Here is a 25,296-nt window from a genome sequence, read left to right on the forward strand (position 1 = left end):
CTGTTGTTGTATAGATTACGACACTTCACCTAAATCCTTCTAAGAGGAGAAATTGAACTGAAATTCTTGAAGCACAACGGTGTTCAAACTTTCACTATTTTATTAGCATCGGACGTATAACTACGCATGTTTACAGGTAGCACGCATCCGTGAAAACAACAAGGTGATCAACAGCATGCGTAGTAAGGCGACATTAGCTTTTCAGTAGCATCGAAGTTTCATTGTTGTCGCCTTGAGAGCTTCATGATAACCCTTCCAAGATTGCCAAATTATGTTTTGGACATTTCCTCCTGAGCGTCCCCATGCGGCGTTGAGAGCAGATGAAAAGCAGGCGTTGAACCACCAGCCGCCAAGTCCTTCATTGTAGTAGGTCGAACAATGCCTATCATTGCTGTTAAAAATCACTGAAATTGGTACGCTGCAAAAATAGCTGTAGAGAAAACATGGCCAGAATGACCTCAGGGCAGCAATTTAATGCCTGTTATTTAGCTCAGCCTACTGTTTATCGTTGTCTCTATCTGGAGAAGAAAATTCCTGCAAATCGTGGACGTGGCTGCCTGCCGACAGACTGTCCCCTGCTGTGCCACTGTAACCACTCACATGAAGACGGTAGTTTGTCGATTCATCCTCAATGAAAAATAAACTGTGAAAATATGAGCATCATCAAACCTGTTAATCGTCTTTATGGTGCTGGAGTTACGTATAAGCACCAAAAGTAAAAGAGGGATACAGTTGGACTATAAAAACTTCTCATGCTGGGTTCCCTGGGTGCTGATTAACTTTAGATGGACAACGAGTTGTGGATTCGTGTGGAAACCTGTGTTCAATTACCTGTATTGGGCGTATGCTTGGATATCGGTGAAGTCCCAAAGTTCTATTCTGAGCTTGCATAATCTTCCGTATGTCAAGGAATGAATTTTGTTTAAACCTTTATAGAATGTCAACATTGTTGAATTCGTTTTCCATGTAACGACTATCTGATGTTTTAGTAAACATCATATGAATACCAAGCCAAAACTCTCCGCTTAAGTTTCCAAACCCAGATTTGTATTCATCCCAGTTGACTATAAAGTTCACGCTTCCGTCCAATCTTCTTTGGAAAACCTGAAATGTTAAAAATAAGCCTTTAATATATTTACAGAACGCCGTGGCGCGCATAATAGAAAGTTATGTCAAAAAGTCCGAATCAATAAGCTTCGCTACAATATTCTACACAAGTGCTCCTGGAAGACGCGTTTTGAAACTTAAAAACACTGCAGTTCCATCAGTTAAGATTGGAATTTGAGGTTAAAATTTGCTTTATCTTTAAGGCTATGTCAACCGGACGATTAGGCTATATAAACATTAAAACAATTTTAGCTTTACATTAACGGGAAATAGTTTAGTCTATAACTTACTTGGTTCCACGACAATTAACCGTGGGAAATTGACCGCGAACAAACTCACCGGGGACAACTGACCGTGACGTAAATTTACCTAGAACCAACTGACCTTAAATCATATTATCACTTAAATCATATAATTTGAATAAACAACAATGCTAATTTGCGTAAAAAATAAAAATAAAATGCGTAGCGGTTGATTTGTGTCGCCGGCCAATTTGTTGCCGATCAGTTGACCACGACCAATTGTCGCCGGTGAATTTGTTCAATATTCAATTGACGTGATCCCAACTTACTTACCGTCCATCCGTCATCGCAAAAAGCTTTTTCTCCAGATCGCAACTCCTGCAAACCATAAACGGATGATGTGTAGCACGATGCTGGTGTAAGGAGCTTCTTTATATCTTGATTTTAAAGCGAGAAACGTTAAATCTATTTCGTTCAAAACTTCTCTTAAGTAAATTACGTGCGAAGAAGACAGATGTTAACTTTATTGAAGCATCTCCTACCCAAATGATTTTGCCTAATCATGGACGCCAGAGATGTAAATGACATTCTTTCCTCCTCACACGGGTCACCTGGATCTCCTTTCTCACCTTTGCTTCCGGCTTTTCCAACTAGACCCCTTTCGCCTTTCTGGCCTTTTCCCAAACTGCTTGTAACGTCGTCACACACAGTAACAGGGCGCATAATTTCACGGCATTGCTGTGATGAAACGATTACAACACCGAATGCTAAGAGAAAGGACACTGCAATCTTTGCCATTCTCATTTTTCAATAAACAAATGTTAGATCGACTGTGAAAACTTTTCACTTTGATGCAAAGCCTACGTGTAATCTTCTAATATCAGACTTAAACTATTCTACTGAGGTTTAACCTGCAGAGAAAAACTTCTTATTTCCAAAGCTGCAATTATACCACTCAAATGACAAATCGAAGCCAAATATGGCAACGCGATTAAGCTGTTTACCACTTTACGCTGTTTGAAACCATAATGTTTTTTCAGCTAAGTAGGCTATAGCCTTGTAATGAAATGGTTGTATGTCGTACCTTATCCTGTAAGGGCAACCAAATCACTACAACGTTTGTCGGTTGAAATTTTTATTATCCTCGATGATAAATGAGCCTCAAGGTCGTTGTTTCGCTTTTCTTAATCTTAGAATTAATTGTTCATTATGACAACTGTATATTCTGATTATATTGAAGCTTCTTTGAACGATTACATTTTAAATAAAACATTGGGACAGCTACATAATAAAGTCGACCACTTTCTAGGGTTGACTTAGTAGACTGTAACGCATTGAACAACTATGAATAATAACACACGCAATATAGACATGCACGACATTTTTGTCACGACTTAATACGATAAGCAGAGAGTAATCGATTACGTAATGCAATGCTTTGCTTTGCCGATTTCCGTAATCAAGTATTCTATGCGGCATTCGATTTGCAAGCAATTTTATAGTATCATCACAGCCTATATAGCAAACAATAAAGACGTCAACCATAGGTCACTTGAAAGTACTTGAAGAAGCTCGTTATCGTTGAAATTAAAACCACAAAAATATCTTTATGAAGTCTTTAAATCGTACAGCACATTAATTCCTTTTAACATGCTATGCGTGTGGTAGGAGAAGGTGGTGTAAAGCGGACCAACGGGGTAAAGTGGCATACCCCTCTTATTTTCTTAATAAAGTTTTTTCACTGCGCGGATACCACTAAGTTCAGTGAAACATAACGTGTTGCAGACGCGATTATTCGAGGTTACATGGAAAAGAACACAAAAAAGGCGAGGAATTCGTATTTTGTACTCTCTGATCTATCGGAAGGTAACTTGTAAGGTATCTTGTAACTTAGATTTTATTTTACATGCATAAGGTAGGCTAGAAGTTTGGTTGAATGGTATAGGAAGGAGTTTTACTGTATCACGTACGAATTACATAGGTTCATTCCGCTTACTGACTAGCCAAAATTTGGCCAAAAGTCAAAATAATAGTACCGGTAACCAAGGCCGGGTAAAGTGGACCTATGATCCTGATCCATATTGATCCAATCCTGTTCCAACCAACACCGAATCTTACTCCGTTAATGTTAGTTCAACTAGGGTAGGCTAGCCAATTTGCGAAAAACTTCATATAACGCAAAGTAATACGTAAATAAAACAAGTTCTACTGATCACACAACCATCGTTTTTATATCATTACAAGCGTAATTTTATTCTCTATATTATACTTTAAAACCGCAAATTTTTAATTAATATCTTTCAGGTGGTAACAAATCTTGCATCAGCAATTTTTGCGCCAGTTTGCGATAATTGCACCAGTTTGCGAATGCAAGAAACATGAATTTCACACTTATTCGAGCTAGCTTTACTGTATTCTAATTGGTTAATTTTAATTAAATAGACATCAAATATTTATTCAAGCTTTAAATTCTGCCGATTATTTATTTGCCATAAAAATGGCATTTTTCGAAAATAAACGCATAGTATACTATATAGTAACGTATAGTAAGTTATATATGTTTCGAATAGAAACCATAACCTTCATTCTCTTTTTAGTATTGCACGCTGTTTCTAAGCAAAGGCGCTTTGTAATCGTATCGTTCATTTTTGCCATTGGCTATAGGGATGGAAAACTAAGGTGCTATCCTTGTTAGAGCGTGCCCAAACATGATACGATAAATATTTGACACATAGGCCTATATGGCATACACCAAAATATTAAGACCAGTTTAAAAGAAAACGAGCCAAACACCAAGAAAACGGAGAAATCTGAAGTAGCGAATCGTTTTATTTACTGCTGAAGGAAATCAGAAACTTGAGATAAAGAAACATCCAAATCCACAACCGTCAATCACTGTTCAACATCGACGTGCAATCAGAGGCATTGCATTTATATAAAATGTGTTTGTTTTATTTTTTCAAGAATTCAACGTAAACAGCAAAATTATTCGCAACGAATGAGTTTAAAAATCACGCTTAAAGCCTTAAAAGGAACCACAATACGGAAAACAACCAACTTCAAAATAACCAGAGCTAACATTCAAATTGTCATCTGAAAGTAGCATTTAGACATGCCTTCACTCACAGTTATGACAGAGGTAAGTGAGATTTCCGATTTCATGTTGGGTGAGATTGGGATCCAAATGGGTGCATTTAACATGATACCAGCGATCGCAATCATCGCATTCCACCCACAACGTGTGACTCAAAGGATTTTACAGTACTGTGAAATTACGTTCGCAATAACGCCATAACAACAAACCATCACAAACTAAGATCACATGCGCACTGGACCGGAACGATTTATACTTTTTCTATGGTGACGTCTTGGATAAGAACTCTATCACAGGGGTGGGCAAACTTTTTGTATACTGAGGGCCGCATTACAAAAAATGTTGCAGCCGGCGGGCCGCACACTCTCATTACAAAGTAGGAAAATTTACCCGGTGTGTAAATAAACGCATATTCATATTAAACACAATTTTTGCATTTCACACTCAGTTACGTTTAAAGCTACGCAATCTTCATCACAAAGGCCTGCGGTAGCCGCTACCGTATTTGTATTTTATGATCAAACAATGCGTGAGAACTGTAGGGCTAGTTACTGAAAGCATGTTGCAATACATGCGCGACTGACGTGTGTGTGTTTACGCACTGAAAGTGAAGAGTGTATTGCTTGAAACAAAAGTAAAGTTGCCTTAAAGATTTGGTAGGGTACAGCTAAACCTTCCCTGAGACCGCCTTCTCTTAAAGCCGGGGGGAGTCCGCCCAACCGTTGACCATCATTTCATGTAATTACCTGTAACCTGTCACTAACCGCCGCAATCGCGCAAAAATGAAACAACGAAGTTGGGCAGACAAGCATTTGGGGACCCAAGAAGAAATTTCTTACATCTTTTCTATGGAGGAAAAGGCAAAAACAAAACCACAACTCATGACCCTACCTCATCTAGCAAATGTTAGAGGGGCCAAGCCTGTTCAAACTATTCGATAGTTCGCCTCGGATCTTCCAAATGTCACCTCAGGTACAACTGATGTATACCCGGGGTACCTGAAACAAATTTACCATCGCATTTGCTTTGACGCCCTCTACCGACGACAAACAATATAAAAGAAAAGAAAAAAGAAGTAGAAAAACACACAAAAATACAAAACTTACGTTTATAGAAGCTATTTAGTCCGATAGCAGAATGTCCCTTCGGTACGACAAAATAATTACGTCCATGTTTGTATTTTGAAGTTTATTGCGTCAACTTGGTTGATGTTCATTTCATTTCCACAGACATCATAGATTGCGGGTTTAAGCTCAAAATTACTTCTCAGCTTTTTACGCGGATTATTTTGGAAGGAAGCCAGACTTTAATCAACGCGCGCCGCGCCGAATGCCAGGTGACGTCACAAACAAATAAAGAAACTCGTGGTCATTTTATTTTGACGGTGGATGAGAAGGTCGCAGCTGTAAGAACTTGTGCGTTGACTTGGTCAGTTCAACATTTCCAGAGTTGAGTGAAAGCTTGTTCTGGTACGTTTGGTGAGTTGAACATTCAGTATTTTCTTGATAGCGATAAACATGCTTATGATAGTGGTATATTTTGTCCAAACTTGTTAGCTTGTCTTAACTTAATATGATGTAGCACAATTGTATTGTTGGCATCTTGCATGTTTGTAAAAGTTTGAGTTTTACCACTTTTTCCTTTTCGTTAATTGTGCGAGAGCAAGTTCTTTATTGTGCTATGACTAAATGGCTGAAGTTTATGAGACTGTCAGTTTTAAGTTTTGGTTTATTGAATACATTTTCGGTTGACGTTTATATCTGTTATTTAAACTGGATTATAGCTTGTTAGGTTATATAAGTACAAGTTAGCTTTCAAACTGGTTTTGGCTTGTTATATTTTTGTAAACAATATGACAACATTTTTGATCAAATTTTGTAATCTACTATTATAGGCTTAAGTTTTTGTTGTAAAATATAATACGTTTTTAACTTGGAAACTTTAGATGCAAAATAGCTTAAACGATATCTTCAATAAAGCCATTATATTTGTAGGTTCAAGCGGTGATTCTCGGATCAACAAGCCGGCAATGACGTACACTTTCTAGAAAGGTTCTGTCTTCCAGCGGAAAAAAATTTTTATTCTTATGCAGCTAATTCTCATAATTAAGGGGCTGTAGCAAACTGTAGAATTGTTTATTACAGTTCACATAATTAAACTTTGTGTTCTGTAGTGGATCAGCTTTGTTCATGTGATTAGTGAAGTTCTCCAATCATAATGTATTCATGAAATTTCAACTACTTTTGGTGTTAATTTTTGATCTGTCGCTATTTCAACGAAAACATCGTACATTCATAATTACATTTCCATACCTCACGTTAACTAAACTTCAATGTTTTATCATGTTTTGCGAAATGAGCGTAGTTTAGTTGCTTCAGTTGGCATAGAGCAGTAAGAAGGAGATTTTCAGTTCACAAGTTGGAAACGGAACTACTGTGTAGTACCAAGGTATATAGTATACACTATATGTCAAGGTATACCATGACACACATTTTTGTCATACAGGAAAGGAAGTTAAGCCTTTCTTTTCCGTCCATCGCAGGATGTTTTGACCCCTGACCATTACGTTCGCACTTGTGTGCGAGTCAGTTTATAGTCTTGGTGTATCACGAAACAGGATTGTAGTTATTACATCTCCTATCCCTGTCAATCTTATTCAACAATCTACTATAATATGAGTTTAGAGACTTCGTTCCTCAACTAACCAACTGACCGCAAAGTGCTGTTACTCATTAACAGTTTTTCTCTAGTTTAGTCATTATCAAAGTATATTGACGATTATAATTATAAGAGCACGTAGGTCTATTAGTGGTTTGTTCTGGTAGAAAAGAAACTAGTTTTTGAATATTGGATAAATTATGTGTTATTGGATGCAACTTGCTTAAAACTGTAATGCAATGTTTTCAAAAAATGTTTCCTTGCATGCGACTACATCATTTTCTTTGTCATAATATTGACATTGTTTCCTATAATAAACCAATCAGCAGCTTAGGGCGGGGTCAGAGTAAGGGAAACCTGAAGTTTCTGTCATTCTTCTGCAAGTGTGTCGACGAGGCTGTAGTTTTGTGTACCGGAAAAGGTCAACTTCCGCGCAAAAAATGAGGTAAGCCAATTTAGTTTATTCCTGATTAAAGAATTTCGAAAATGAATAGAAAAAACTGACAGGTGTATCTGCTCCAGTAGGCCTATAGATACATTGTAAAAGTCCCAAAACTGTGCAAAACACCAATGTGCAATCAAGCGTGAATTTTGCGGAACTTGCAAAAGGCATTCCTGCCGGCAGGAGTTTATCAGGTGATGTTGGAAACGCTTCACTAACTTCGGTAAACCAAATTCGTCACTCTTCTGAAGAACATTTTTTGCAGAGTTTGCGTTTTTTACCAGCATTCAACTGGATTGCTGTGTTTGCGTGTTTTATCTCTCATATCGGCTGCGACCGTGGATAAAAAAATAAGCTGCCATGTAGTAAGTTCTCTGCTATAAAGACCTCATCATCGATAAACGGCGACGGGGTTCAAACTTAAAAGACTTTCTACCAGACAAGCATCGATAGTTGATCAACAGCAAAGAGAGTGGACACTTCACATGGTGGATAAAGGCTCAGTATCGCATACATTCGTTCTCAGCAAGTTACAATAACCGCTGGTAATGACGAGCGGCGACCCTAAACAAACATGCGCCTGTACACTATAGAGCCGGGACTTGTTACAGTTGGCGTAGTGTACTTCAGTTATTGAGATAAAGCGACAGCTAACTACTGCTTTAAAAACACGTATTAAGCAAGCCGGTTTGGTGACGTAATTTGTTTTTGTTCTTGCTACGTCATAGAATTTATTTTGGGGGACAGTTTCGCAACTATGGCGTTTGCCATTCGTAACGAATCCTTTATACAAACTAAGAGCTCTTTACTTTAAACAAGTTTTTCAACTTTGAATGCTGAAGCTATTTATCTTTAGTGGTGGACTTCATCCGATTTTGTTAATGTTAAGTTTTCGATCAAATGCGGCTGATGTCATCTTAATCTAGGTAAGACAGGGCTTGTCAGCATTCTGTAAACCTGCCTACACAGGTTGCGTATGAATGAGATAAAACTGTTTTAAATTCGGCTGCCAAAAGGGAATATTTGCGACGCCGAAAAGGTTTAAACTTTAAATGCCTTGATAAGGATCTTAATCATTTCCAATTGTAAAAATTTCTCAAATTTTGAAATAAATATTATTTCCAATACTAACCAAAGCTCTCAAAAATACCCTAAAATATTAAAATTTTTGATAAATGTTAATTTTTGTGGTGCTACCACCTACCTTCCTTGGATTAATCCACTTCAGAAATATCGACACCCTTTTCCAAAATTCGATTCGGTAGCGACATGCATTCTGTAAACAGTAGACACTACCTTTGATACTAACTGTTTAACGATGGTTATTTCTTGAAGCAATACAAGAGGCAAAGAAACGGCGGTTCTCCTCCTAGCACAAGTGATTTTCATCGTGCTGTTCGGGCTGTTTGTCGATTATGGATACGACGCTGGTCCCGGTCATGTACAGTTGGAGAAGCAAGCTCTCAATGGATCCGGCAAGGAGCTGACGTTCGAACAGCTTTATCCGAGTAAGTACAACGATTGTAAACTTGCCCATTACGAAACAACCGTTTTCACTGCGCTGTGTTTCATGTGGGCTTTAAGTCCAAATTAGAAACTACTGGACATAACATGAGTATGACATCGCGCTGAGAACGGCAAGTGACTACAACGATTTTTCTAATCTTACTTTAAGGCTCAGGCTGTAGTGGGTAGCATGAAACCATCCCATGTTCTAAACTGTGTTCTGGCCCTTTTTGCTTAATATTTCTGATGTAGTGTACCAAGATGTCCACGTCATGATGCTTATTGGTTTCGGATTTTTGATGACGTTTTTAAAACGTCACGGCTTCGGTTCGGTTGGCTTTAACTTTCTTCTCACTTGCTACATCATTGAGTGGTCAACTTTAGTCAACGGATGGTTCGGTATGATCACCACAAATAAATCGAAAATCGAGCTGAATTTGGAAGGGTGAGCTTATAGGCTATTCCTATAACAAGACTTCATACTGTGCTTTATAAAATTGGATTTAGATCCAGAATTAATTTACATGTGGTTGCAATCAAGAGGTAGAAGATCTGTAAATTAGCCTGTGTTGACTATCTGTCAAAACGTGTCATTACTTTCTATGGCAGTTTGCTGAACGCCGACTTCGCCGTAGCAACTGTTCTCATTTCGTTCGGAGCCGTCCTCGGCGTGGCCAGTCCTGTGCAGTTGGTGCTCATGGCAACACTGGAAGTGGTTTTCTATAACATCAGTCTTTATATTGGGGTGGAGGTGCTTGGGGTGAGTGCAATTAAAACTCGTTAGCTCGAAGCGTATATTTGGAACCGGATGAATTACTTCGATGTATCCCAAGTTGGTGACATTGGCGTTAAAAATGCAATAAACGGGAAGTAGGAGATAGTAGATGCCATCAGTAAACTTACGTTTTTATTTTGTTACCTTTCTTATAGGTTTAATTCTAATTTTTAAAGAATTACGTCATTATAACTTGTTTACGATTCCGTTAAAATTATTTAACTATTGTTAACGCGTCAATCGTCAATACACGAAGCGCATCACCAAGGCTGTTACGTTACAATGAATGACTTTGCGATTCATTGTAAGGTAGCATGCGCTGGTTATACGCCGTGAGACTACAGAAACACTTAAGCGTAACCAAAACTTCCAGTTACAAAGCTTCTACTTATCGTTATTTGTTTACATGCTATTTAGATGGCACTGCGGCAAAAAAACAATACAAGATATTGGACTGGGTTGTGCTGTCTTGCTATAACCATGTTTGACCTTCAAAATCTTTTATTGTTTTGTAGGTGTTAGACATCGGTGGTTCCATATTCATCCACGCCTTTGGTGCTTATTTTGGTCTGTCAGTTGCTCGTATGCTTTATAGGAAGACCCAGGCTGAAAATGAAAAGGAGGACTCTGACTATCATTCGGACATCTTCGCAATGATAGGTGACTTTTGCACGCTTTTTTCCTTTTTATGCGTGTATGCCCGTGTGTTATGGTAGTTGTATTGTAGATAAACTACCACTTTCCGGCTATCAGTCCATTTGTCTTTCTTACGCGTCTATTTGACCTATAGGTGTGTAGTATACCTACAAATAACTTCTGGCCATCAGTCCATTAGTCTTTGCTATGAAACCACTATTAAATTTAACGTGTCTAGTTACCTGGGGCTAAACATTGCAAACACGTGGTCACAATAGTTCTTATTGTTGTTACTTAATCGTGAAAATGGTCATTTCTTGCCCAAAAAGGGGCGAGAGAATGTCCCTTAGGTTGGTCAAGTTGTCTGCATATAGGAGTATTGTGATCAACGTTATTATCTCCTTTGACAGGAACTTTGTTTCTTTGGATATACTGGCCAAGTTTCAATGCCGGCCCAGCAATGGATAACGAGCGACACCGTGCGGTGATCAACACAGTTCTGAGCTTGTCGGCTTGCACGGTCACAACGTTTGCTCTCAGTTCTGTTCTCAACAAAGATGCGAAACTTAACATGGTAGGTTTCTTTAAAATGGATTTTTGTCTCATCGTATCAGTTTTTGCTCGTGTTTTTTAAATTTTTAACTTTGACAACCATCGTTTGTCTGTGTGAAAATACGGCGTAAGAATCATCTCTATACGCGCAGTAAACCGATTTGCATCCGATACTCACTTTAGTAGAAGGTTTACTTTCAAGGTGCACATACAAAACGCTACCTTAGCCGGAGGTGTTGCGATGGGTGCGAGTGCAGACCTGATTGTTTATCCATTTGGAGCTTTACTTGTCGGTACGACTGCAGCTACCGTTTCTACATTGGGTTTTCACTTCCTACAGGTATGTTGTTTTCCGTAAACCCTTCATTATATATGGATAACAATACAACTTAAAACTAAATGTATTATTGCTAGGTTGTGCAACCTGTTGCATTAATCACGTACCTTTCGCTAAATTTTAACCGGCTGCCTGTTCTATAGCCCATTTTGCTGGCAAAGCTAAAAGTTCACGATACTTGTGGAGTCCACAACCTTCACGGTATGCCCGGTGTTCTTGGTGCGATTGTCAGTGCAATTGCAATTCGCATCGCAAACGTAGAAACATACGGCAATAGGTAAGTTGTTTATCACATAACAAGAAAACGCCGACGGGAGTGCAACAGCATGAGACTCTCTTTTTGTCTGTTTTAGTTTTGAAAAGCTATTTTCTGAACGGCCGGTAGACAGTCAAGCAGGTTTTCAGATTGTGGGTGTGGCGGTGGCTGTTAGCATCGCTATGGTGTCTGGTTGCTTGACAGGGCTCCTGCTGAAACTGCCTTTTTGGGACAATTTGACCACGGAGGAATATTACGAAGATGAAGTGTTTTGGGATGTGAGTCCAGCTGACAAAAACTCTGTTTATGTTTTAAAACCGATTGGTGTATACTAGCGTTTAACTATACTCCAACGTTCTGTCCTTGTCGTCTTTGAATAATGGATAAAATCGTCGTTGAACGTGTACATCTGTTCGAGTTTGTTGTTCGTTTTAAGTGTGTTGGTGTATCCTTTACACAACATCTTTTTTAGTGCCAGGAAGAGCAGCCTTCAGGATATGAGGCCACCAAGACCAAAGAGCAGGAGACAATACTTCTGGGAGGGGAGTAACGTCATCTTTCTCACTCAACTCATTGCCTTTTTGAAGTGACTCCCTTTAACTCCTTATATTGGTTTTACACGGCAACAGCTGAATGGACATACTGCCTGTAGTCAGCTAAACCAAACCAGGATGTAGCGGTTGTCGTTAACAAAGATCTCAGCTAAATTATTCTGTTGTCTTTACCGTATCTAGAGCTTTTAAATAGCCGGTATTTCTACGTATAAGAAACGTGTTGTAAGAAAGCAACTTACTGCATGCAATACTAATAATGGCTGTAGTAACTTCAATGATTAAGGTTACGCACTTACTAGACACATCTTTAACAGGCGGGAGCTGGATTAAAAAGGATAATAATCTACAGCCAAAGCACAATCAAACCAGGCTGAAATTTTTAATAATAATTATACCTCAATAAAAAATCTAGAAGAGAAATTAGTACATGAATGCATTAATGATTTTGGTTTTCCGTTGCGAGACTACATCTAACATTGTCATTAATTGGTTCATGTAACGACACACAAGCACTGTCGACGTTGCGATAGTTCGGTGAAAGGTTGTCAGCCTTTATAAACGCTGTTGTTGTATAGATTACGACACTTCACCTAAATCCTTCTAAGAGGAGAAATTGAACTGAAATTCTTGAAGCACAACGGTGTTCAAACTTTCACTATTTTATTAGCATCGGACGTATAACTACGCATGTTTACAGGTAGCACGCATCCGTGAAAACAACAAGGTGATCAACAGCATGCGTAGTAAGGCGACATTAGCTTTTCAGTAGCATCGAAGTTTCATTGTTGTCGCCTTGAGAGCTTCATGATAACCCTTCCAAGATTGCCAAATTATGTTTTGGACATTTCCTCCTGAGCGTCCCCATGCGGCGTTGAGAGCAGATGAAAAGCAGGCGTTGAACCACCAGCCGCCAAGTCCTCCATTGTAGTAGGACGAACAATGCCTATCATTGCTGTTAAAAATCACAGAAATTGGTACGCTGCAAAAATAGCTGTAGAGAAAACATGACCAGAATAACCTCAGGACAGCAATTTAAAGCCTGATATTTAACTCAGCCTACTGTTTATCGTTGTCTCTATCTGGAGAAGAAAATTCCTGCAAATCGTGGACGTGGCTGCCTGCCGACAGACTGTCCCCTGCTGTGCCACTGTAACCACTCACATGAAGACGGTAGTTTGTCGATTCATCCTCAATGAAAAATAAACTGGGAAAACATGAGCATCATCAAACCTGTTAATCATCTTTATAGTGCTGGAGTTACGTATAAGCACCAAAAGTAAAAGAGGGATACAGTTGGACTATAAAAAGTTCTCATGCTGGGTTCCCTGGGTGCTGATTAACTTCAGATGGACAACAAGCAGTGGATTCGTGTGGAACCCTGGGTTCATTTACCTGTATTGGGCGTATGCTTGGATATCGGTGAAGTCCCAAAGTTCTATTCTGAGCTTGCATAATCTTCCGTATGTCAAGGAATGAATTTTGTTTAAACCTTTATAGAATGTCAACATTGTTGAATTCGTTTTCCATGTAACGACTATCTGATGTTTTAGTAAACATCATATAAATACCAAGCCAAAACTCTCCGCTTAAGTTTCCAAACCCAGATTTGTATTCATCCCAGTTGACTATAAAGTTCACGCTTCCGTCCAATCTTCTTTGGAAAACCTGAAATGTTAAAAATAAGCCTTTAATATATTTACAGAACGCCGTGGCGCGCATAATAGAAAGTTATGTCAAAAAGTCCGAATCAATAAGCTTCGCTACAATATTCTACACAAGTGCTCCTGGAAGACGCGTTTTGAAACTTAAAAACACTGCAGTTCCATCAGTTAAGATTGGAATTTGAGGTTAAAATTTGCTTTATCTTTAAGGCTATGTCAACCGGACGATTAGGCTATATAAACATTAAAACAATTTTAGCTTTACATTAACGGGAAATAGTTTAGTCTATAACTTACTTGGTTCCACGACAATTAACCGTGGGAAATTGACCGCGAACAAACTCACCGGGGACAACTGACCGTGACGTAAATTTACCTAGAACCAACTGACCTTAAATCATATTATCACTTAAATCATATAATTTGAATAAACAACAATGCTAATTTGCGTAAAAAATAAAAATAAAATGCGTAGCGGTTGATTTGTGTCGCCGGCCAATTTGTTGCCGGTCAGTTGACCACGACCAATTGTCGCCGGTGAATTTGTTCAATGTTCAATTGACGTGATCCCAACTTACTTACCGTCCATCCGTCATCGCAAAAAGCTTTTTCTCCAGATCGCAACTCCTGCAAACCATAAACGGATGATGTGTAGCACGATGCTGGTGTAAGGAGCTTCTTTATTTCTTGATTTTAAAGCGGGAAACGTTAAATCTATTTCGTTCAAAACTTCTCTTAAGTAAATTACGTGCGAAGAAGACAGATGTTAACTTTATTGAAGCATCTCCTACCCAAATGATTTTGCCTAATCATGGACGCCAGAGATGTAAATGACATTCTTTCCTCCTCACACGGGTCACCTGGATCTCCTTTCTCACCTTTGCTTCCGGCTTTTCCAACTAGACCCCTTTCGCCTTTCTGGCCTTTTCCCAAACTGCTTGTAACGTCGTCACACACAGTAACAGGGCGCATAATTTCACGGCATTGCTGTGATGAAACGATTACAACACCGAATGCTAAGAGAAAGGACACTGCAATCTTTGCCATTCTCATTTTTCAATAAACAAATGTTAGATCGACTGTGAAAACTTTTCACTTTGATGCAAAGCCTACGTGTAATCTTCTAATATCAGACTTAAACTATTCTACTGAGGTTTAACCTGCAGAGAAAAACTTCTTATTTCCAAAGCTGCAATTATACCACTCAAATGACAAATCGAAGCCAAATATGGCAACGCGATTAAGCTGTTTACCACTTTACGCTGTTTGAAACCATAATGTTTTTTCAGCTAAGTAGGCTATAGCCTTGTAATGAAATGGTTGTATGTCGTACCTTATCCTGTAAGGGCAACCAAATCACTACAACGTTTGTCGGTTGAAATTTTTATTATCCTCGATGATAAATGAGCCTCAAGGTCGTTGTTTCGCTTTTCTTAATCTTAGAATTAATTGTTCATTATGACAACTGTATATTCTGATTATATTGAAGCTTCTTTGAACGATTACATTTTAAATAAAACATTGGGACAGCTACATAATAAAGTCGACCACTTTCTAGGGTTGACTTAGTAGACTGTAACGCATTGAACAACTATGAATAATAACGGTTCCACGACATATGGCCGCGGGAAAGTGGCCGCGAACAAACTCACCGGGGTCAACTGAACGTGACGTAAATTGACCGCAGACAAACTGACTGTGACATAAACTGGCCGGCGATCAAATTAACCGTTGATAAATTGGCCGGCGATCAAATTAACCGACGACAAATTGGCCGTCAAAAGGTCAAAATTCTAATTCACTATCTAGTCACTTCTGTTTATTTCAATAAACGTTTCAATGTGTATTGAAATAAAAAACAATTTTGTTAAAAACAAAGGAAATAGTTACAAACAAATATTTACTTTACATATCATATACTACCGAGTTTAAAATTTTGACCTTTTGACGGCCAATTTGTCGCCGGTTAATTTGATCGCCGGCCAATTTATCGACGGTTAATTTGATCGCCGGCCAGTTTATGTCACAGTCAGTTTGTCTGCGGTCAATTTACGTCACGTTCAGTTGACCCCGGTGAGTTTGTTCGCGGCCACTTTCCCGCGGCCATATGTCGTGCTCCCAATAATAACACACGCAATATAGACATGCACGACATTTTTGTCACGACTTAATACGATAAGCAGAGAGTAATCGATTACGTAATGCAATGCTTTGCTTTGCCGATTTCCGTAAACAAGTATTCTATGCGGCATTCGATTTGCAAGCAATTTTATAGTATCATCACAGCCTATATAGCAAACAATAAAGACGTCAACCATAGGTCACTTGAAAGTACTTGAAGAAGCTCGTTATCGTTGAAATTAAAACCACAAAAATATCTTTATGAAGTCTTTAAATCTTACAGCACATTAATTCCTTTCAACATGCTATGCGTGTGGTAGGGGAAGGTGGTGTAAAGCGGACCAACGGGGTAAAGTGGCATACCCCTCTTATTTTCTTAATAAAGTTTTTTCACTGCGCGGATACCACTAAGTTCAGTGAAGCATGACATAACGTGTTGCAGACGCGATTATTCGAGGTTACATGGAAAAGAACACAAAACGGCGAGGAATTCGTTTTTTGTTCTCTCTGATCTATCGGAAGGTAACTTGTAAGGTATCTTGTAACTTAGATTTTATTTTACATGCATAAGGTAGGCTAGAAGTTTGGTTGAATGGTATAGGAAGGAGTTTTACTGTATCACGTACAAATTACATAGGTTCATTCCGCTTACTGACTAGACAAAATTTGGCCAAAAGTCAAAATAATAGTACCGGTAACCAAGGCCGGGTAAAGTGGACCTATGATCCTGATCCATATTGATCCAATCCTGTTCCAACCAACACCGAATCTTACTCCGTTAATGTTAGTTCAACTAGGGTAGGCTAGCCAATTTGCGAAAAACTTCATATAACGCAAAGTAATACGTAAATAAAACAAGTTCTACTGATCACACAACCATCGTTTTTATATCATTACAAGCGTAATTTTATTCTCTATATTATACTTTAAAACCGTAAATTTTTAATTAATTAATATCTTTCAGGTGGTAACAAATCTTGCATCAGCAATTTTTGCGCCAGTTTGCGATAATTGCACCAGTTTGCGAATTTCACACTTATTCGAGCTAGTTTTACTGTATTCTAATTGGTTAATTTTAATTAAATAGACATCAAATATTTATTCAAGCTTTAAATTCTGCCGATTATTTGCCATAAAAATGACATTTTTCGAAAATAAACGCATAGTATACTATATAGTAACGTATAGTAAGTTATATATGTTTCGAATAGAAACCATAACCTTTATTCTCTTTTTAGTATTGCACGCTGTTTCTAAGCAAAGGCGCTTTGTAATCGTATCGTTAATTTTTGCCATTGGCTATAGGGATGGAAAAGTAAGGTGCTATCCTTGTCCTTGTTAGAGCGTGCCCAAACATGATACGATAAATATTTGACACATATGCCTATATGGCATACACCAAAATATTAAGACCAGTTTAAAAGAAAACGAGCCAAACACCAAGAAATCGGAGAAATCTGAAGTAGCGAATCGTTTTATTTACTGCTGAAGGAAATCAGAAACTTGAGATAAAGAAACATCCAAATCCACAACCGTCAATCACTGTTCAACATCGACGTGCAATCAGAGGCATTGCATTTATATAAAATGTGCTTGTTTTATTTTTTCAAGAATTCAACGTAAACAGCAAAATTATTCGCAACGAATGAGTTTAAAAATCACGCTTAAAGCCTTAAAAGGAACCACAATACGGAAAACAACCAACTTCAAAATAACCAGAGCTAACATTCAAATTGTCATCTGAAAGTAGCATTTAGACATGCCTTCACTCACAGTTATGACAGAGGTAAGTGAGCTTTCCGATTTCATATTGGGTGAGATTGGGATCCAAATGGGTGCATTTAACATGATACCAGCGATCGCAATCATCGCATTCCACCCACAACGTGTGACTCAAAGGATTTTACAGTACTGTGAAATTACGTTCGCATTAACGCCATAACAACAAACCATCACAAACTAAGATCACATGCGCACTGGACCGGAACGATTTATACTTTTTCTATGGTGACGTCTTGGATAAGACCTCTATCACAGGGGTGGGCAAACTTTTTGTACTGAGGGCCGCATTACAAAAAATGTTGCAGCCGGCGGGCCGCACACTCTCATTACAAAGTAGGAAAATTTACCCGGTGTGTAAATAAACGCATATTCATATTAAACACAATTTTTGCATTTCACACTCATTACGTTTAAAGCTACGCAATCTTCATCACAAAGGCCTGCGGTAGCCGCTACCGTATTTGTATTTTATGATCAAACAATGCGTGAGAACTGTAGGGCTAGTTGCTGAAAGCATGTTGCAATACATGCGCGACTGACGTGTGTGTGTTTACGCACTGAAAGTGAAGAGTGTATTGCTTGAAACAAAAGTAAAGTTGCCTTAAAGATTTGGTAGGGTACAGCTAAACCTTCCCTGAGACCGCCTTCTCTTAAAGCCGGGGGGAGTCCGCCCAACCGTTGACCATCATTTGATTTCATATAATTACCTGTAACCTGTCACTATCCGCCGCAATCGCGCAAAAATGAAACAACGAAGTTGGGCAGACAAGCATTTGGGGACCCAAGAAGAAATTTCTTACATCTTTTCTATGGAGGAAAAGGCAAAAACAAAACAGCAACTCATGACCCTACCTCATCTAGCAAATGTTAGAGGGGCCAAGCCTGTTCAAACTATTCGATAGTTCGCCTCGGATCTTCCAAATGTCACCTCAGGTACAACTGATGTATACCCGGGGTACCTGAAACAAATTTACCATCGCATTTGCTTTGACGCCCTCTACCGACGACAAACAATATAAAAGAAAAGAAAAAAGAACTAGAAAAACACACAAAAATACAAAACTTACGTTTGTAGAAGCTATTTAGTCCGATAGCAGAATGTCCCTTCGGTACGAAAAAATAATTACGTCAATGTTTGTATTTTGAAGTGTATTGCGTCAACTTGGTTGATTTTCATTTCATTTCCACAGACATCATAGATTGCGGGTTTAAGCTCAAAATTACTTCTCAGCTTTTTACGCGGATAATTTTGGAAGGAAGCCAGACTTTAATCAACGCGCGCCGCGCCGAATGCCAGGTGACGTCACAAACAAATAAAGAAACTCGTGGTCATTTTATTTTGACGGTGGCTGAGAAGGTCGCAGCTGTAAGAACTTGTGCGTTGGCTTGGTCAGTTCAAAATTTCCAGAGTTGAGTGAAAGCTTGTTCTGGTACGTTTGGTGAGTTGAACGTTTGGTTTGGTCAGTATTTTCTTGATAGCGATAAACATGCTTATGATAGTGGTATATTTTGTCCAAACTTGTTAGCTTGTCTTAACTTAATATGATGTAGCACAATTGTATTGTTGGCATCTTGCATGTTTGTAAAAGTTCGTTTTGTACTTTCGTTAATTGTAACTTTTTCCTTTTCGTTAATTGTGCGAGAGCAAGTTCTTTATTGTGCTATGACTAAATGGCTGAAGTTTATGAGACTGTCAGTTTTAAGTTTTGGTTTATTCAATACATTTTCGGTTGACGTTTATATCTGTTATTTAAACTGGATTATAGCTTGCTAGGTTATATAAGTACAAGTTAGCTTTCAAACTGGTTTTGGCTTGTTATATTTTTGCAAACAATATGACAACATTTTTGATCAAATTTTGTAATCTACTATTATAGGCTTAAGTTTTTGTTGTAAAATATAATGCGTTTTTAATTTGGAAACTTTAGATGCAAAATAGCGTAAACGATATCTTCAATCAAGCCATTATGTTTGTAGGTTCAAGCGGTGATTCTCGGATCAACAAGCCGCCAATGACGTACACTTTCTAGAAAGGTTCTGTCTTCCAGCGGAACAAAATTTTCATTCTTATGCAGCTAATTTTCATAATTAAGGGGCTGTAGCAAACTGTAGAATTGTTTATTACAGTTCACATAATTAAACTTTGTTTTCTGTAGTGGATCAGCTTTGTTCATGTGATTAGTGAAGTTCTCCAATCATAATGTATTCATGAAATTTCAACTACTTTTGGTGTTATTTTTGAGCTGTTGCTATTTCAACGAAAACATCGTACATTCATAATTACCTTTCCATACCTCACGTTAACTAAACTTCAATGTTTTATCATATACTGTTGATAACTAAACCTAACAATATATGTTTTTTAGACTATATCAAATACCCAGTAAAATCAAAGCAGCTTCGAAGACTGACTGCGTGACCTATTTCGAGTTCGGCTGAGAGTGAAATAGTCAGTTACTTTTTTGCGGTCCATTTAACAAAATTAAAGACACGTTTAAGCCGTGTGAATTATATGGTGGGCCTCTAGTGGACACCGAATCACTCAATACTAATAGTGTTTTGAAGTTTTCAAGAAATTTTCCATGTTTATGAGGTTTAGCCACGCTACAAAACGCTGTTCAAATTTTTTTCAAGCTTGCCGTTTGCTGACCTGGATGTCGTACATGTTGTTTTTGTGGAGCTGCTTCGTATCCTGCTTCACCTTGTGGTTGAAACGCAGGAGAGGTCGACCAATGGGCCTGGATCTAGAGATGACTTCACTGTGAGAGATGTCATTTGAAATTCCGACATAGGGAGGTCGGCAACCTTACCTTAGCTTTTCGAGCTAGCGTGCTTTCATCTGATAGGGTAGAGAGCTGCATCCAGTGCGCTCGGTCACACTGCTGTTCCTGATCTTGGTGCGCCACGTGACTCCTTAACTGCGTCGCAGACAGCGCCTATTAAGGTGTCAAACACCTAAATCTACGATCTCTATGAATTTGTTGGACGTCCTACGTAGGGCTTTAAAAAAATGTTTAAACCAATCAGAAGGCAGCATGGTTGGTGTTGTTTTCTAGCCTGGGAATTACCCTAGCAGTTAGCGTGCTTCAATATCTCAGCTCGCGAACAAAATTTGACTAAAACTTAGCATGAAAGTAGCTAAAATTGGGTTTTTTAGACCAAAAATTCTAGTGTTTATTTTGGGCCTCTGTTATTTTGTTTTTTTGATGGCATTTTATGGAATGGCAGTTCAAAGAATACTAAATTGACATGCAAAATTTCAGTGAGCCCCATGGAGGATTTTTCGAGTAAACAGTCTTTTAGTAAATTCACTGTATAATAAAACAAACAAAGATTTTATGGCATTTTTTGGTGTTCGACCTTAAAGCCTTCAGCTTTCTCTTCTGTCACGTATATGTTTCTCATTTACTAGGTTGTTTGCTTTCATTACGGATTTGTGGCAGATGCTGCGCATCAGTGTTGGTGCTGATGACCATTGAGAACCTCCTGCATTTGTTTGCAAAATCATTCATTAGTGTAAGGCCGCTTGTACACTTAGGCAAAGTTCTCTAAAATGTATCCTTTAGTTGTACACAAACTTTCGTGTCGTCAGTTAAGGGTCTAATGAGCACGATGGGCCGTCCTTGTTCTCGATACTTTTCTGGGTTAGTCGGATAGAGAAAATAAAGTCAATTGATGACCTGTTTCTATAAAGTCGCCTTATGATTCGGGAGAAAAACTGTCTCCTAAGATTTATAAACGTTCAAATTGTACTCTGGCAATAACTTCGCCAACAACGCTCACCAAAGAGATATCTCTACGGTTGGTACAAGCTTTTCTAGTAGCTGTTGTTGCCACGGCACTTTTCAGCTCCTCGAGAGTTGTCAATTGTTTAAGCTCGTGCATCGGTGGAAAACTTTGTGTTTTGCTTCCGGCATGTTTTTATTTGCTCATTATTAATTGCCACTGTTCCGTTTCATCACAGTAGTTATTTCAAAATTATTTGCAAAACAACGTCACACCTTTTGCGGATTTCTTCTTGTCGTGCTCAGACATTGGTCTGTTTCTCGATGCTCCTCCACCTACTCCACTGTTAAGAGATGTTAATGTACATTGCACAGTGGTGATGCGAATGATGTAGCGCTTTTAAGTTTTCTCTGGTCCAGTTAGTTTGAGACTTTAGGGCTAGGCAGTCAACAACTAGTCCTTTTTTATCGGGCCCGTACACGGACACATACAGTATTAGGTTGAGGGGAAAAGGCAGTGCTGGCAGCCAAGATAGGTTCAGAAACATGTAGCCTACAGGCGCGCTAATTTTTGCCGACGTATTCAATTAAGGTCGTAGCGTCATCAGTAGAAACGGTGATCGGTGGATCCGCAGAATCGCTGTAAAGCCCTGTTAACCCCAGCAAATCAGCTAGCGAATAGGCACCTTTTAGATTAAGGGCGGCTGGACGGGATATGTTTCGTATGGTGGCCATCTAGTGGACGCCTAAACATTTGGCGCCATAAATAAATTTACTGCATCTGTTGCACTAGCTGGGTATCGAACCCGCTACCTCCATGCTAGCAGGCAAATTTTATCCAAAAGAGCTATACACAGGAATTTATTTTGCTTAGAATTTCAAATATATATTTTTCGAAAACACTCAAAAGAAAAAAAGCCCTGTACACCCACTGAATTCCCTCGTCACTCCTCATTCTTGCAGGACCTTCGGTTCTACATCCTGTTAAGTGGTTTTACACCTCCATGTATTGCATTCTTTTCTACCATAGCTGGGGATCGAACCCGGAACCTCTAGCACCGAGTGCAGTGTCCAAGCACACGAGCTATGAAGTTGCACACGTATAGGATGTGGTGTAACAAATATAACAAACGACGATGCATCAGTTGTTAAATTTTGAAAAGGCAAAGACACAGGTCATATGGCTCCAAAGAGACCTGAACTCGGTAACTTTTGCTCCGATTTTTGTGATAAACGTCGCAAGCTACAACGCGTCTGGCCTAATCTACATTTGTTAGCACAGATACCATCATCACATCAGTTAAAAAAAATTAATTGAAGTTTTTGAGGAATCAAAGCAAGAACCTTTGCACCTATGTCAATGACGGAAAGCGCGATCAGTTCTGTGAAGTATGCATGCCTTGCTCCTGCTCTGCGTTTAACCCTTTGTTCGTCAGGATAACATTCATTTCAACTCACGGTCGATTCAACTCTGGAACTCATAACCAACGTAAGATGAAACCAATGATAATTGAGTCCAAGGTTTCTATCCACAGATGTTGGTTGGGTCATCCTGAGTTTAATTGTTCTAGAAGTATCTTCCTCGACTGTACAGAAATCGAATTCACCTGAAACGGTTCATCAATATCATAGAAAAGGATAAGTGACTCCGACGTGATTTGAACACGAAATCTTCTCATCTGGAGTCGGACGCGCTACTGCTTAGCCACGGAGTCATAATGTTGACAAAACATTGTACCAAGATAAATGATGTAAAGGTATACATGTAATCATTACACACATTATGTCGTGATGTCAGAAAGCTAAGTTTATACGATCATGTTAAATACATATTTTCACTTTGCTGACTCAGTTCCAGTTTCGAAGGTTATTATCAGTCGGAATTACGTTACACTTGTGACCGTGGACCAGGCGGCTTACGTTTTATTCACGCATGAGTGGCTTAAGAGTTTAAGGCCGGGAATCGAACCTGGAACCTCCAGCACCAAGTGCAGTGTCGAGTCACATGAGCTACGAATTAACTCATGTAAACGATGTGATGTAACAAATGTGACCAATGTATATTCATCAGTTCAAAAAAAATGATACAACCATTCGACTGCAGGGGGATCTGAACCCAGTATCCTTCGCACCGAATCCTGCAATTCCTATCGCGAGCTACAAATCGTCTAACGAGCGTCCTTAACCAACACTGATATTGTCACCAGGTGACAAGATTGAAAATAAATTAAGTTCAAGACTTTAAAAAATCGATTCCAGAACATTTGCACTGATGTAAACAACGACTTGTAGGTTGAGTCGTCCAGGAACCGTTTGTCAGTACCAAAAAACTGAGATAAAATATCAAGTGCCCGCTTAAGATTTGAACACGCCTCTTTCTGATTTGTAGTCAGTCGCGCTACCGTTGCGCCATAGAGTCGTCATTTTTCAAAGGTAGTACCAGCACACTCGACCACAACGAAAAGTATACATGCAATGACATCACATGTTATGTCTTGATGCAAGAAGGCAGAATTTGTACGACCCTGCTATAGATTCATTCTTTTTGTTTTGCCTTATTGCAAACATGTGTGTTTCGGAATAGACGATCCAAAAAATTCTCCCTACTGCACCGCCCCATAACCCAATTGAACCCGTCCTAGCAGGAGCATCAGTTCCAAAAACGTAGGTGACTTGGGGCAGTTGACCAGAATTCTCCTCCCTGCATTGCGTTTTATTCACCCATGAGCTGACCGTCTGTAATCTATAATTAATCTATATCATTGGATCAGGGCATTGGTTTTGGTAAATCACATTGTGTCTATTACATTTTTAATGGTGCATTCATGGTGAAATGAGCCCACAGCTACATTCTTGAAGAATAAAAATACGCTTACAAGCAATTAGACACTACTGGCATATGCAACCCCTTGATGGGTAGCCTACACGTTAATGATATTAAAACTTTCAAAGAAATTATTCTAACTATTAAAAGGAAAAATGACTGTCAAGGAATCGAACTCGTGACCTATTGAACGACGAGGAGGTGTTTAAGGCCTGAGCTACCAACCGGCTTCTGTCAATGCCGTTAATTTCAGCACATTCTACATATGTAAATGGACAAAAACATACCCAGCGTGGAAGGGAATCGAACGCGAAACCTACTAGTCGAAATCCCATTCAGAAAGATTGTGCTTGCACTACATTTTAGGGTTGTTGGGATCTGCTTTGACACGGTTGTTTTTTGTTTATATATGTTATTTGACTCATTCTAAGAAACCGATTCTTGAAACACATGTGTCAAGGTTTTATTCTTCACAATAAATTTCTCACTTTTTAAGCAGCCAAGTTGGAAACTTTACTGATTTTAGAGCGAAATACACAAGTCATAACATTATCAATTAATATAACCCACACACAAATCATACAAAATGTACAAAGTAAATGTCAAACTGAATACAATGAAACAGAAATAAGCGCAATAGATGCAAAATAAATATGATGACAACAGAAAACAGTATGACAAACTTAATTGTAACTTATTAATAAGCCGTGCCATTTATAAAGACGCGGGTTCCAATGTTTTATTAATAAAGCTTCCACCACTACGCTGTTATACTCCCAAATTGCTAAATATTGTTTATGTATTTTCGATAGACATGTTTTTCAATCCCACCATTACTCACAAAGTGACGCGCAGTGTCACTGATGAAAGCTCGTTATCAGCCAATCATGGGCGGTTATTACAGATTTATTATTTATTTACTAGGTTTAAAACGTGCACGAATAATGGTATTATTTTGCGGACGATAGCGGGCAAGTTAAGTTGACGAGATGTTTGTTTCAGCAAAAATGCCAAATCACAAGTC

At 38.7% G+C, this 25,296-nt stretch overlaps 3 protein-coding genes and 1 long non-coding RNA gene across 5 annotated transcripts; 2 read left to right on the plus strand and 2 right to left on the minus strand.

Moving 5' to 3' along the window:
• Positions 1–82: 82 nt before the first annotated feature.
• On the minus strand, positions 83–2,369 carry LOC143470725 (fibroleukin-like). Its single transcript, XM_076968994.1, has 6 exons — positions 1,892–2,369; positions 1,683–1,786; positions 1,008–1,104; positions 832–928; positions 500–643; positions 83–391 (listed from the first exon to the last, which is right to left on the minus strand). The coding sequence occupies exons 1-6, from the start codon at positions 2,151–2,153 to the stop codon at positions 202–204; spliced, it is 894 nt and encodes a 297-aa protein (XP_076825109.1). The 5' UTR covers positions 2,154–2,369; the 3' UTR covers positions 83–201.
• A 5,017-nt stretch (positions 2,370–7,386) lies between these two features.
• Positions 7,387–13,683, plus strand: LOC143470992 (ammonium transporter Rh type C-like). The gene is made up of 10 exons (XM_076969301.1): positions 7,387–7,546; positions 8,879–9,051; positions 9,302–9,494; positions 9,659–9,809; positions 10,340–10,484; positions 10,871–11,034; positions 11,215–11,352; positions 11,493–11,626; positions 11,703–11,883; positions 12,078–13,683. Exons 1-10 carry the CDS (start codon positions 7,542–7,544, stop codon positions 12,153–12,155), a joined length of 1,362 nt encoding a protein of 453 aa, XP_076825416.1. The 5' UTR covers positions 7,387–7,541; the 3' UTR covers positions 12,156–13,683.
• On the minus strand, positions 12,803–15,251 carry LOC143470993 (fibroleukin-like). Its single transcript, XM_076969302.1, has 6 exons — positions 14,612–15,251; positions 14,403–14,506; positions 13,728–13,824; positions 13,552–13,648; positions 13,220–13,363; positions 12,803–13,111 (listed from the first exon to the last, which is right to left on the minus strand). Exons 1-6 carry the CDS (start codon positions 14,871–14,873, stop codon positions 12,922–12,924), a joined length of 894 nt encoding a protein of 297 aa, XP_076825417.1. The 5' UTR covers positions 14,874–15,251; the 3' UTR covers positions 12,803–12,921.
• A 3,653-nt stretch (positions 15,252–18,904) lies between these two features.
• LOC143470706 (uncharacterized) lies at positions 18,905–21,891 on the plus strand. 2 transcript variants are annotated; one of them, XR_013119391.1, is made up of 3 exons: positions 18,905–19,162; positions 19,701–20,238; positions 20,358–21,891. It is a non-coding gene; the product is annotated as an uncharacterized LOC143470706 (long non-coding RNA). The 2 variants fall into 2 exon arrangements; XR_013119390.1 differs by having other exon boundaries at positions 18,908–19,162; positions 19,701–20,172; positions 20,358–21,890.
• Positions 21,892–25,296: the final 3,405 nt, after the last annotated feature.

Source organism: Clavelina lepadiformis, chromosome 9 (assembly GCF_947623445.1).
Source record: "Clavelina lepadiformis chromosome 9, kaClaLepa1.1, whole genome shotgun sequence".
NCBI classification, from domain to species: domain Eukaryota; kingdom Metazoa; phylum Chordata; class Ascidiacea; order Aplousobranchia; family Clavelinidae; genus Clavelina; species Clavelina lepadiformis.

Bases quoted from the DNA above. Each gene is read 5' to 3' on its own strand.
- LOC143470725 (XM_076968994.1), bottom strand. From the start codon at position 2,153: ATGAGAATGGCAAAGATTGCAGTGTCCTTTCTCTTAGCATTCGGTGTT. The intron at 1,105-1,682 runs GTAAGTAAGTTG...TTAACATTTCAG, and splicing joins TTTGCGATGACGGATGGACG to GTTTTCCAAAGAAGATTGGA. The intron at 644-831 runs GTAATTGAACAC...ATATTTTCACAG, and splicing joins CAAGCATACGCCCAATACAG to TTTATTTTTCATTGAGGATG.
- LOC143470992 (XM_076969301.1), top strand. The intron at 9,052-9,301 runs GTAAGTACAACG...TTTCTGATGTAG, and splicing joins GTTCGAACAGCTTTATCCGA to TGTACCAAGATGTCCACGTC. The intron at 9,810-10,339 runs GTGAGTGCAATT...ATTGTTTTGTAG, and splicing joins TTGGGGTGGAGGTGCTTGGG to GTGTTAGACATCGGTGGTTC.
- LOC143470993 (XM_076969302.1), bottom strand. From the start codon at position 14,873: ATGAGAATGGCAAAGATTGCAGTGTCCTTTCTCTTAGCATTCGGTGTT. The intron at 13,825-14,402 runs GTAAGTAAGTTG...TTAACATTTCAG, and splicing joins TTTGCGATGACGGATGGACG to GTTTTCCAAAGAAGATTGGA. The intron at 13,112-13,219 runs GTAGGCTGAGTT...GATTTTTAACAG, and splicing joins GATAGAGACAACGATAAACA to CAATGATAGGCATTGTTCGT.